The sequence below is a fragment of the Haliotis rufescens genome, unplaced genomic scaffold, assembly GCF_023055435.1.
Source record: "Haliotis rufescens isolate VD_foot unplaced genomic scaffold, xgHalRufe1.0.p SCAF_20, whole genome shotgun sequence".
In the NCBI taxonomy this organism is placed as follows: Eukaryota; Metazoa; Mollusca; class Gastropoda; order Lepetellida; family Haliotidae; genus Haliotis; species Haliotis rufescens.
The window spans coordinates 1,348,106-1,360,895 of record NW_025963891.1 but is presented as its reverse complement, the minus strand read 5'-3'; the positions used below and the strand labels follow the sequence as shown (position 1 = coordinate 1,360,895).

The 12,790-nt window shown below is 36.4% G+C and overlaps 1 protein-coding gene across 6 annotated transcripts in view; it reads right to left on the bottom strand.

The window, feature by feature from the left end:
- The window catches only part of LOC124151044 (netrin receptor UNC5C-like), a 420,080-nt gene that overhangs the window by 39,757 nt on the left and 367,533 nt on the right, over positions 1-12,790 (bottom strand). For 3 of the 6 annotated variants that reach the window (XM_046523327.2, XM_046523329.2, XM_046523331.2), the window contains exons 8-10: positions 11,009-11,186; positions 9,000-9,167; positions 2,137-2,298 (exon numbers count right to left, since the gene is read on the bottom strand). In XM_046523327.2, coding sequence (XP_046379283.1) covers positions 2,137-2,298; positions 9,000-9,167; positions 11,009-11,186 — 508 coding nt within the window. The remainder of the gene's footprint in view (positions 1-2,136; positions 2,299-8,999; positions 9,168-11,008; positions 11,187-12,790) is intronic. The other 3 variants (XM_046523332.2, XM_046523333.2, XM_046523334.2) reach the window with 1 other exon arrangement.

Here is a 12,790-nt window from a genome sequence, read left to right as displayed (position 1 = left end):
TAATAAAACTAATATTGACAAGAAAACTAATATTGACCAGAAACATCTAGAACACTTAAAATTGTTTTGCAATTATGCAGATTAAGTCCTGTCAGTAAGTTCTACTTACAACAGTTATTAAAGTATATTGTATTCACAATCTATTTTAACACATTTGTGTATGAATTACATTCGTGTATCATCTAAAATTTAACTTTTGAACACCTTGAGATAAAAGTGGTTGTATTTATCAAGCTGCCCCTAACAACCTCTTCACCTGACAAATCACTGCTTTTGAATATGAACCAGTATGACAGTTTAATTTAAAAAAACAAATACACCTTGTGGTACGTTGCCATATAATGAGGAATAATTGTGTTGGGTTCAAGGTGGCAGATATTTGAAACTAGCACCATGAAAACAGCAATTTCCAATCTGAAAATCTGTCATCTGGGAGATGGAGTGCCTTCTCGACCCCTCTACTGCTGCTGGGCTGGGATAGCCAGTTCAACATGTAGCATGTGGATGGAGTTTTTTAATTTGTAAATCCATGACATCCAAAACTTAAACTTTAGACAGGATAACTTACATTAAAACAGGAATAAAGATAGCTGAGGGAACTTGGGGAATAATATTAACGTAAATTATTAAATGTCACTCACCCCCATCTCTCCATCTGAACCTTATACTGACACATCAGGAACGCCCTACTGTTAGTACATGATTTTTTTGACTGGTACATATATATTTGATGGTTGTAGAGCCATAAAAAATAATTCAAACTGACAAAATGACTCCTGCTTTGATAATTCACCAGTCTCCTTTCAAAACTAATCTCTAAGCTGCTTATAATTCTTCAAGTCGATTACTGAACCTTCAAGGGAGATAATCTGTAATCTACTTCCTCTATCATGAAGACTCAGCTGTCAAAGACTGAGAGTTGATGCCAGGTGGGTATCCCCGATAAGATGGCTCTTGTCATACAATGATGGAACAACAAGCTTGATGAGTCAATTTATCACTGTGAAAAATATTCATGACAGGTTGGTAAGATACTTTGATCAGACGAAAAATGTTCCTTAATCACCAAGCCCTTAATGGATCAGGAAATCCCGGTTTATCAACATGTTCAAGATCAGAAAATATCCCAAGATGGATATGTCTGAAGAGACAGTACTGAAGACAGCTGAGAAACGTTGATAAATGCAAAATTTCACATTGCGGTTCACAAACTCAATACATTTTGATAATGACAAACATTAACTGATAAAAGCATATCCATCAACCAGTGTGATATCTCTTACAAACAGTCATCTTAAAATCATCTATACTTGGACAAGATGTCCATGAGCATTGGATTCCCGGCCCATAATGGTTGTTGAACGTATTTGAGTTACATATGCTCTTACAACTAATGGTGTTTGGATGTTAATGATGTTTGGATGTTATTTCTGCTCAGTGATGACACAGGAATCTCAGCTTACTGACTCTTTCCTGGTATACAATGTTTATTCATACCATGAGGTGTTACAACACTGATCTTATGCATTGTTAAAAATGTTCACCAGACTAAGGAAATTTCCAACATCGATTTGTTTTATCTTAAATTGTTGTTGCATGTTTGTTTAGTCAGATTTAAGTAAGTCTGGTTTACTGCATACTTTTTTGAAACCTGTAAATCAAGGAAAGATGGATGCATAGCATATTTGTTGGCATAGTATTATACGCTCAAATAGAAACTCATTCAAGGCAAGGCTTTCAGGTTATATAGTCACATTATGCAACATAAGACATACACCCTTGGTTTACACTCAGAAGCACAGGAAGCAAATTCAGCAGAATAGGCATAAAGAATTGACAAATCAATATAAGACATCTCATATCATGGAATATCTATAATACTTACAAGCATTTTATACTTCATAATAAGCATAATTAAATGTGCCCTTTCAGTAATATTCAAATCATCTTAAATGATGAGTCTTTACTTCAAGGGAGCACTGTGATTTTTTAAATAAGGCAAGATGCAAAGAGTGATTTAAAAGCAAAGTATGAAATTCATAACTATAAACAAGGCAAAGCAATAATTATCATATACAGAAAAACAGAAACATGCCAAAGAGAGGAAGAAAGAAAAGACAACAAAATAACGAGTACCTCTGCACATTCCCCCTGTGCAGTTTGTGGTGTCAAGGTCATTTCCATTGCAATAATCTCCGCCATTGGTCGGTTTGGGATTGTCACATGACCTTCGGCGATGATGAATACAATCGGGACTACAAGTAGACCAGGACGACCAAGGCGCCCATAAGCCATCAACTAGAAAATACACGGGAGCCGAAGTTAATACGCTAGGCGACAGAAATTATCGTGTTAATTTCCAAAATATTTGCCAATAGGCGAAATGTTAGTTGAAACTGATAGAGCAGAATTGTCTCTATAAAAAGCACATTTGAAGTTTAATCTTAATCAATTTCGTCTGCAATAAAAGTCCAATAAAATTTTCAATGAGTTTTCTGGAAATGAATTATCCATTTTGTCAGGAATGTTTTTGCAACAGGTATGAATTAGAATCCCCCCGTATTGACGCTGTGGTTGGGTTGACTCTGACAGTGGCTACAGACGGGAGGGACAGACCAGATCGGAGATGAAGATGTTGAGGTGCCAAACCAAAATCAACAGAAAAACTTCACAACAGTGCTTTTAAAGGGCAAAACAATGAAAAATGTTATAAAACTCTGTGAAATATCAAAGGAACAAAACGATGACATCTAAATGAGATATAACAATATACAAATGAGAGTGAAAGAAAATACATGGTAAAGTCACAGTGCTCCCTCAAAATAAGGCTTTCTGAAACTTAAATTGGCTACAAGCACTGTTTCCATAGTTACCTGAAGTGTGAAGAACCCAGGCTTGTCTTTGTGGTACTCACATCACAAAACATGCAACATTTTGGTGTGGTCACAAGTGTATTCCATGCAACATATTGTATAGTTGTGAACAATATTCCACAATAAATCTACATTAGCCTGAAAGTACCAACAAACTTGCACAACAAAAACCTACCCTTTCTGAAATCGAAATTTATAATCAACAGAGATTAATTTTTTCTGTGTGTACCACACTGACCAAATAGGTAATCTTGGGGTTTTTCAACACATATTAATATGTGTAGGATAATAGTTTCTAGTGATGAGTATGCATGAAACGATGAAACTTCACACTTCAGGCACTACAGACATTGTACAACACATTATTGCAATCAGATGCCTGATTATGAAGGAGTACTGAGTCTGTATAGTACAACATTGACATACTTCAAATTCATGATCAGATTTTTTATCAAGTATATTTTTTTAACACATTTGAACTGACCTCATTTTGTTTGTTTATGAAATTAATGACTAAAACACAATAAACATAAACATCATGTTGTGTGACATGTCTCAAATTGTTTGTTTCTTTAAATGAATATCTTTATAATTAGCAATTAACATAGGCAAAATTATTACTACTTTTGTTAATAAGGAGGAATTACAATCAAAAACTGAACTTTTAAGATATCCTTTGTTATCTTGGCAGACCCCTGATTTTTTAAAAATCCCCCACAAGCTGTCAAAGATGTTAAACTATCAACAAATCAATAGTTCACCGATAATGTTAACATTTTATTACAAATGAATATGCCCTCATCACACCTGAAATTTCCCCAAAGACTTTGTTTAATTTGAATTCAGTGTAAAAAAGTCAGATCTTCATTTCATTTGACATTTCAAGTTATCGCATAAGGCCATGACATATGCCTTCCCAGATGCTAGGTTTAGGCTCTACATTCAAATTTAACTCAACTTAACACCCTTGCTAATTTATCAAGTGTAATTTCATTAAATGAAGCTGATTGAACCTTAATCCCCCGAATCGTTCATCTATTACATAATTCTTGTCTCAATCTCGTCAATTTCACTCCAAGAGAGAAATCGGTAACACTGTTACGTAAAATGATTATGTCACCATTCAAATTCTTCACCTTAACAAATGTTACCCATTAATTACAATTTAAACCAAAAGGTCCATGTGCAAGAACAAAGAACTGAATTGTGATAGATGTATCACCTTTTGATAAGAATTTATTCCAACTATCAGAATCCACAGTAGATATAAATAGATATATATTTGCTCTGAATGGTGAAAAACAGTTCCATAAAATTAATCTAAATTGAACTCCAATCTCCTCTATCTTTCATCCGTGTTTCAAGATGCAAACTGTTTATTTTGTCTTGTTTCATCATACAGGGTAAACAAACACATGCATGCTTGTCAGGGGCTATTTATTTAGATGGATTAAAGTTTTAGCAGGTTACAAAGTTCACCACATGTCTTTGATCTGCATACCCAAATTAGAATATCAAATAATTTTACTGTTTACTGAAATGTCTACATGGAATGTTACTGTCAGCTCGATGTCCATTTCATCTTGGTCATGTCAGTTTACATGCGATTTCGCCTGCTGATATTATTCAACTTAAATATCTCGAAGAAACATAAGCTACTCAGCTCACTGAAAAATGTCCCAGGTATTTATAACCATAAATATCAGCAAATCTTATTAAAAAAATTAACATTATTCAGACCAAATCTGATAGGCTTCTCAAAATTGAAGGGTATGAAGTAAGTATTTTAAGTTCTTATGATAAAATCTAAATTGAATAAATTTCTCAGAGAATCTATTAAAAAGGGGGATCATTTCCAAATAAATCTTCTTTGGCTCCAGTGACTTGCTGGTAATCAGCTGTTAAAGCTTACTTCAGTGGAGGGTGTGTGTTTGGGGGGGTTGGGGGGTTTAAGGGGGTAAAGAAGATGGAATGAGGGGTGATGGAGTAAATGAGGAACAGGGTGAGGTTGGAGCTGCTGTGGAGGGGATGGGTGGGGAAAGTAGGGAGGGGTGGGTCAGGAGTGACAAACAGGGAGTGGCATCTTCAGATAGGGGGAGACAATGAGAAGGAAGCTAGGAGAGTAAGGGTATTCAGGAAGAGGGGTGGTAATGGACAAGGAGAAGGAAGCTGGGAGAGTAAGGGTATTCAGGAAGAGGGGTGGCAATGGACAAGGAGAAAGGAAGAGTCGTCAGAACTGAAACTGGGCAAAAGTGGAGAGGTGAGGTGGATAGGGGTGGGATTAGGAGGGAGGGAAGGAGGGAGAGAAGAAAGTTGGGTGGAAGAGAGTCAAGGAGGGAGGGAGGGAGAGAAGAAAGTAGGGTGGAAGAGAGTCAAGGAGGGAGCACATGATAACAGAAAATTGGAGAGACAGACAGCCAAATGTGCAAGGAAGAATGAGGGAGTAAAAAACATGCCCAAGGAAAAAGGAAATGTGGAGTTCAGGACAAGGAAAGCGTGGAGTGGTGAGGCAGGAAGAATGAGGAGGGGGAGGGAAGGAAGATGGGGAAGAGTGGTGAGATGAGGAATAGCGAGGGTAAAGGCAGGCACACCAGAAGCAGAGGCTCAGGAAATTGAAGGCAAATGTGGAGGTCTACAAGTCTGAAGAAGAACTCTTTCCATCAGTGGATCCTTCTCATTGTGGGAAATTTGGTTTATATGGCTCTGATTTAATCAGCAGCCAATTACCTATATTAGTCGTGTCTCCATCATGAACTCCTGTCTAGACGAGGGGCAAACTTACACCATGTTCAAGACACAACATTCCACTTGGCCCTCGTTTTCTTTAACCAACACCAAAAGCAGGCCAATTGCAAAGTAATCTTTTTATATGAACCTTGAAATTTCAGCCCATGAAAGTTTAGGGAGATTGCCTTTTTCCTCCCGGGAAGATTCAGAACAATAAGAAGGAAGTAGGATGGTTAATGGAAGTCTCGCCAAAAGCCACTCTAAATTCCATGATGCGTATATTTTTTCGTGCCCCATCGGAAGTCAACTTTTATTCAGTTGCACCAGAAAGGTGTAAATATGTCTTATAAACATCTCCCTATCCATTCCATTGATTGCCAGTCTACATCATGAAAGTACTGAGTGATCAGCCATTGATGATACAGGAAGGAGTGACATAATTAATCGTCAATATAAGAAGAAAACTCATGTTCACTGTTAAGTTAATTATTTAGCAGATTGTTAATTATTGTTATATATTTAGTGAGCCTTTCACCAATCTCAAATTAAAACTATTATTTACTATCATTCTCCTAAACCAATAATTTGCAAATTTCCAAGCAGACCATTATTTTCCTAAGACTGACAAACTGCATCACATCTCTGCTAAACTAAAACAAAATTAATGTCATGCTTTTACATGTGATTAGTAGAAAGTACATTAGCGTTTCAGAACTCATGAATCAGACAAAATCTTTTTTAACTAAATGATGATAAATGTACATTTCAAGGTCTCATGAGGTAAGCTGGAGTCAGTTGTAAGGCAGATAATACATCTCAGCAATAGTCATACATCATGTGACCTAGTTTTAAAAATAACCAGAAAAATGTTACGTTCATGAGGACACATTTTATGTGTTTCTTAAGAGAGAATAATGATATTACTAATAAAGAATTAGCACTTATGCACTAACTTCCCTTATTACCCATCTATTGTACAACATTTTCAAATTCTCGACATACATATCACTTACTTTAAGATTTCAAATAATTGCCTACATTTCCGTAATCTGCAATTATTTAGCCATTTTGATCATCAAAACATGTACGTTATGACATTATTCCTTTTCAGCAACACATAAATATATCATTTGTGACAGTTACAATACCTTCAATATTACAATTCTCATGCTTTATTCATTCAGACCCTCCCTAATCTTGTTTCAAAAGGTTTTTGTGAATTACTTTTAATTGATGGAGAACACAAATGGGTGTGCAAGCTCCGAGACAAACACCAGGTAGTGACCTTTCCTCATACTTTTATCCGTTCAAGCAAACAGTAAGATATAATTAGTTGCGTGGAGAGTAGTACAAAGATGTCCATGCTATTTAATGTCACTAGTGTTCCCTAATTACCTGTTTTCAGTAACTAGTTTTGTTCAAGACCTCGAAGGAAAAGTGGTGAGCTGAATGTAATCTGAATACATATAATGTACAATAAGGAAGCATTGTCAAAGACTAGCCCAGTGCATTCTGGGAGCTGATCAAAATGGCTGGTCAGAAGGCTGGAGCCTCACACTTGATCTGTAGTCAGTTTGTCGGACAACCTGCAAGCATGGCAAATGATTCCATTTTCACCTAAAATTTTCCTAAGTGGCTATCCTGTTCTTGACACTTGTGATGCAATGTTTCAGTCCTGAGGATTGTGATCTGCTACAGAATGGCGCCAGTTAGGTGTCAGACATATTTTTTTTGTCTGCATATTCCCTGGACATGAAGTGATTGTTCGTCGACATGCAACGGATTCTGTCAGTAATTCTCATGATATCAAATCTTTAGTTAAAAATACAGTCACAGTAATTTGATTTTGAAAAATTTGCAAGTAAATTGAAAAATCTTCATTTGAGTTAAAGAATTAAATGTCTCTCCAACTATCTCTTCTCAACTTGCAGCACTCAAAGTTTGAAATTCATCAAGGACAAGGCAGTGAAAATGTTTAAACATCTGTTTCTTTTAAACTTGAAGTCTACAGATTTCTTTAAAACTCACCAAATAATCTTTTCATCAAAATGTTTTATTTTCCATTACATTTGCGAGTATTCACCAGAGAAAAGGCTTCTTGTGTATAATTACATAAAAAGCAAAAATCTAGTATAAACATTTTCACAAAGTGCCATTTTGTTTAAATTTCTGACTCACATTATCTTGAATTCAATTTTTTCAAATAGATTTGCAAGTTATCTTCTCAAGAAAAGAAAATACAAAATAACCATGAATCTTTGAAACTTTTATCTTCCCATAAGTCAAAATATACTTAGGAGCTCAGGAAACAAACAGGTTAGGCTTGGGACGAAGACACTACGGTGCCATTACAGTGATGCTACTCTCCTCACTGCAACATAGTAGGGGGCAACAGTAACACCCTTAATGATTGATGGACACAATGAGTCCATTTCTGGTGGAGGCAAATCATAGGTTAGTAGATGTCATGTTAACTCTGTACATTCATAAACAAATTATTTATGAGTAGGTTTTCTAATATTTTGCTTCTATTAAGTCAGTAATCAAACTGAGTATATCGTTCTTATTGATTTTATGAATGCACTGTGGAGGACCACCAGTGAGAAATGGTCTGTTTACGAGTATGTATCTTGGACACTGCATAATTCATTACCTACTCTCTAACCTTAGGGCAAAGGTACTACATAACCTGATTTAGGACATATTGATTGATTGATAACTTACTTGAGGCAAGGTTCAAGCAGAAACAGTCACATGACTAATCCCTGGATTATCAGATTAAGTATTTTGATATGTTAATTTTATATTTATATCACGTTGCCTGGCAACAGTTTTAATAGTTTTGCATTTCTTTTTAAAGTGCATGTTTTGTTGCATTTTTTTTATTGCGAAATGAGTTGAAACTAATTGACCTATCATCAATGATTACAGCTATTTACAAATAATGGCCCTGAACTAAGGATTATGATTGGTACACACCCTATTATTGATCCTACAAATGATAATTATGTAAATGATCTATTGAAGGCTCAACAGCATGGAGACAATTACATCATTAGGCAGTGTTTATAAGCTGAACCTTTCTTAATGACACTGAGCTCACTTTGTTTGAAGAATTTTTTTTTTTAATGACAACAATAATATTAGAATATAGTGGCATAATCATTTCTCAATTGTCATGTGTGACTAGTTCACTGGCAGTGAAAATCATGTTAATGAAGACTATAGGGAGATCGTTGTGTTAAGGTTTACATCATATCAAGCCCTTCCTTAATTAACCCCTTTAACTTGAAGCTATCCTCAACAGGGTACAAACTGTGTATGGAAATTATGCTAAAACGGACACGCTTCCTACTACAGAGTTACACAAGGCAGCTATGGAGGACATGGTGTTCTCACCTGGGCAAATAGCAGTGCAGGGACTCTGCTGCACAGCCTCCCCAGAACAGATGTTGCCGCCGTTCAGGGGGGCGGGGTTGGTGCAGGTGCGGGTGCGCCGTTGCTTGCCCTTGCCACACTTTGCTGAACAATCCGTCCATGAACTCCATGTTGACCAACCACCATTCACTGCGAGGAAATAAGTGAATTTATAAATGATCAGTCCTTCAGCTACTCACTGCTGAACTCATTTGAGGAATCAAACCATATCTGTGCCCTAAAAGAAAACACATCCCTAATGGGCTACTCAAACTCTTCCTTATTGATTTATTCTCAATTAGGTTTTTTATATCATTAGGACCACATATTTTGCTACTCATAAACATTAACATAAAAACGAAACGTTGTGACATTACCAAGACTTATCTAAGCGTATCCAAGATCCATAAATCAGTTCTCCAAATCTTTACTTCATTCAATATATATATTCATACACATCACATGTGTCTGAGAGTAAATTACGTCTTTAATATAATTCTGAATGGGGAAGCCGAAACTAGCCGTCACTTTGTGGAACAGAACCAAGGCATTGAGTGTGACAGTTCACTGCACTAACCACTCCCCCTCGCACTCCATCCGTCACAAGAGGGTGGCATAAACATGATGACTGTTGAACCTAGGTTCCTATCTCAGTGTTTTCCTTTCACCAAAGTGGGCACTGCTACCTCTCAAAGCTCCTAGAAACTACAGTATCAAACAGCCATGTTTACACACATTTCACATCCTAAACCTCAATAAGGAAAACATTTGATAATCTTTACACCCCCTGGGTCTGGAGACTTTCCTCCCATTTCAAAGAATGTTCACATAGAATCCATCTTTCACTGCAGATTATGATAACATATTTCATAGGAAAAAACAAAAAAACTGACAGGCTAGATTAAGCTTTGGTAGGCTTGGTCACCACCCGTAGCCACTGTTGTGCTATCAACATTGAACCATCTCTGGGTAAGTCTCCCTTATAAACAAATTCATGATAAATGCTAGGTTCTATATTGCTATAATACATCACCGGGGTTTTTTTGCCTTTTTTATCAGTTTTGGCCCTTGAACATTAACACACTCGGACAAGCTGAGGTGTCACATGACGCAATTTATCTCTTCTGTTTTATAAACAATGAAAGGCAAAACATCCCACTAATTTCACTTTCTGTGGCAGAGTGTGGATTAAACGTATCATTCAGTGGCCCTGCCGGTAATGGTGTTGATGTGAGGAAAAGCGGTGTGTATGGCCGACCATATCTACATGATCCTTGGGGAATTTATTCTAGTTACGATTTCAAGATTTGGTAAACGTTTTCCAATTTTATCGTTTTCATTTACTTCACTCAGCAAGTTGACATTATTCACCCGTACTAATAAATCTTCCACAATGCAGTTCACTATCAAGGAAAAGAAATAATAAATAATAATAAATATTCCTTAATAGATTTACATAATACAAACAGTGAAAGCTTTTCCTTTATAGCTTTCTTGTTCAAGAAGCGATAAAATTTACAAATGTGTTTTAGATGTGGAAATAATGTCCTTAAGTATAAAATGTTTGCTTGAAATAGTTGAGTGATTCTGATGTGATATACACCTATTGTCACTTACAAAAGTCTAAAGCAGTTTCAAATTTCATAAAAAACATTTTAAAACATTTACAAACAAAGCCTTTTAACTAAAAGTATCTGCTTTTATCTGGATGATGAAGATAACAATGTCTTCTGAGACAGTGATGTTGATGGTACAGGAATAACAGGATCAACAAGAGCCTCATGCTCAAGCAGCCTTGTTAATTAGCACTGCAGTATGTGTTGAAAGTCTTGGTCATCTGTAAATGAAAATGTCGGACAGACAAAAATACTGACAAAGTCGATTAGCAGTGACAAAACACGACAAGATGTGACAGTTGGGGACATATAATTGTATTCTTGGTGTTTGATAATTCCATAAGAGTCCCAAAGTCAGGTTCCAGAGTGTCTTACCATAGACGGTTAATACGGCGGATTCACTGAGGCGCCGACTCGCAGGATTCGTGGCACCACACGTATAGTTGCCCGTGTCTTTAAGACGAGCCTGGCTGATGAGCAGGCTGCCTTCGCTCGATATGATGAAATTCATTTCCTTAGTGTTGATCTGTATCCCGTCCTTCAGCCAAAAAACCTGCAAGATCAACAGGATTAATTAAATCTACTAAATGTCACACTTATAGTCTCAAGGGACCCCAGACAAATTGAATTATTTCCACAACTTTGTCTACTTACTCCAAGCTCAAGTCTATTGATTGAACCAATAGTCTCAATGGCCAATATATTCGTCCTCGTACAGTCTAGCAGCACTGTTGGAGGGGACATTTTTAAGAAAAATAAATTGTCTCTGACAGCTTCTCTTGATGACAGATTTAGACATATCTTTCCCAAAAGCTGTATAATAGGAATAAAATAACTGATTTCAATGGAATTTACTACATTTTACCCCCTGTTCTAGATCATATGTACACACGTTATAAGAACTCTACTCTGAGAATCAGGTACATTTTTTTCCTTTTAGATCAATAGTACATCTATTTGGTATTTTAATATCATCCCATTTCAAATGTCATAATGTTAAATGCTTTAAAAATATATCAGTATGTCATTTTGTGTGCCAACTTATTATTGAAACCATTGTACTCTGTCCCAAGTGGGTGCTTTGTGCAATCAAATTTCTTTCTTCTTCTCAATAGTAGTTTCAGGGATTGAAATTTTATTTTAAGTTATTTATTTTATATCAAGTATATCCCAAAATTTATTTTCAGGGTTTATTTAAAATCACACAGTTTAAATCAAGTTACTATAGATTCATTACTTGTATGGACATTTTCAAATCAGGACAGATGATGAAGAGGCCAACATAAAAAATGTTTTAACCATGTTTGTTGACTAGCTTGTCTGACAATTCCCAAGATAAAACACTTTTAACTATTTGAATATCATCGTCTCCTACTGACTCCCCCAGGAACAATTCAACATGTCCCTAGTAAATGAGTTTCAGAGATCACAAATCCAATTATCCTTATGTAAATTACTTAATCATTGATTGATAAATTATTCAACAGAACCATCTCCATATGTTTAGGGGCTATGGGTGGCTCAGTGAACTAAAGCATAGCAATTTGCTATTCAGAGTTGCTTCCCTTTGACGTGCCAGGATCCCTGACTGTGAACATTGGTTCGTCAAAATGCTCTTGGTTTGCACCAAAGTGAGTAAGTATGTATGCCACTTTTAGCCATATTCCAATCATATCATAGAGGGGCACCAAACATGAACCCATATGGGGAATCAAACCTGATTCTTCGGCAAGACAAGCAAACGCTTTAACCACAAGGCTACCCATTGCCTCCTTAACAAAAGAGGTAGATGTATAAGACCTATATAACTTAGGGCTCCCACACTGAGCTGAGACACCATGATATATAACTGACATACTGTTCAAAGCAGTGCAAAACACAACTCTCTCCTCTGTGTCTAATCCTAGCCAGTCATCACTGCTGTCAGTCCCTTCCCACACTCCATTAATATCACACCCCACTGCTTCTACACCACACCACATTCCCAAGCTACACCTGCACATAAACTGGGAGAAAATACCACCCAAACCCTAACTTTCTCCTTAATTCTAAGCCAATAACAATGAGGGACATAATATCAAAAGAATCCCCTTTCAAAATAAGTCCCATGTCTTGAAAATGATTTCAAACTTTGTAGGCACGTTTCATATTTCTTTT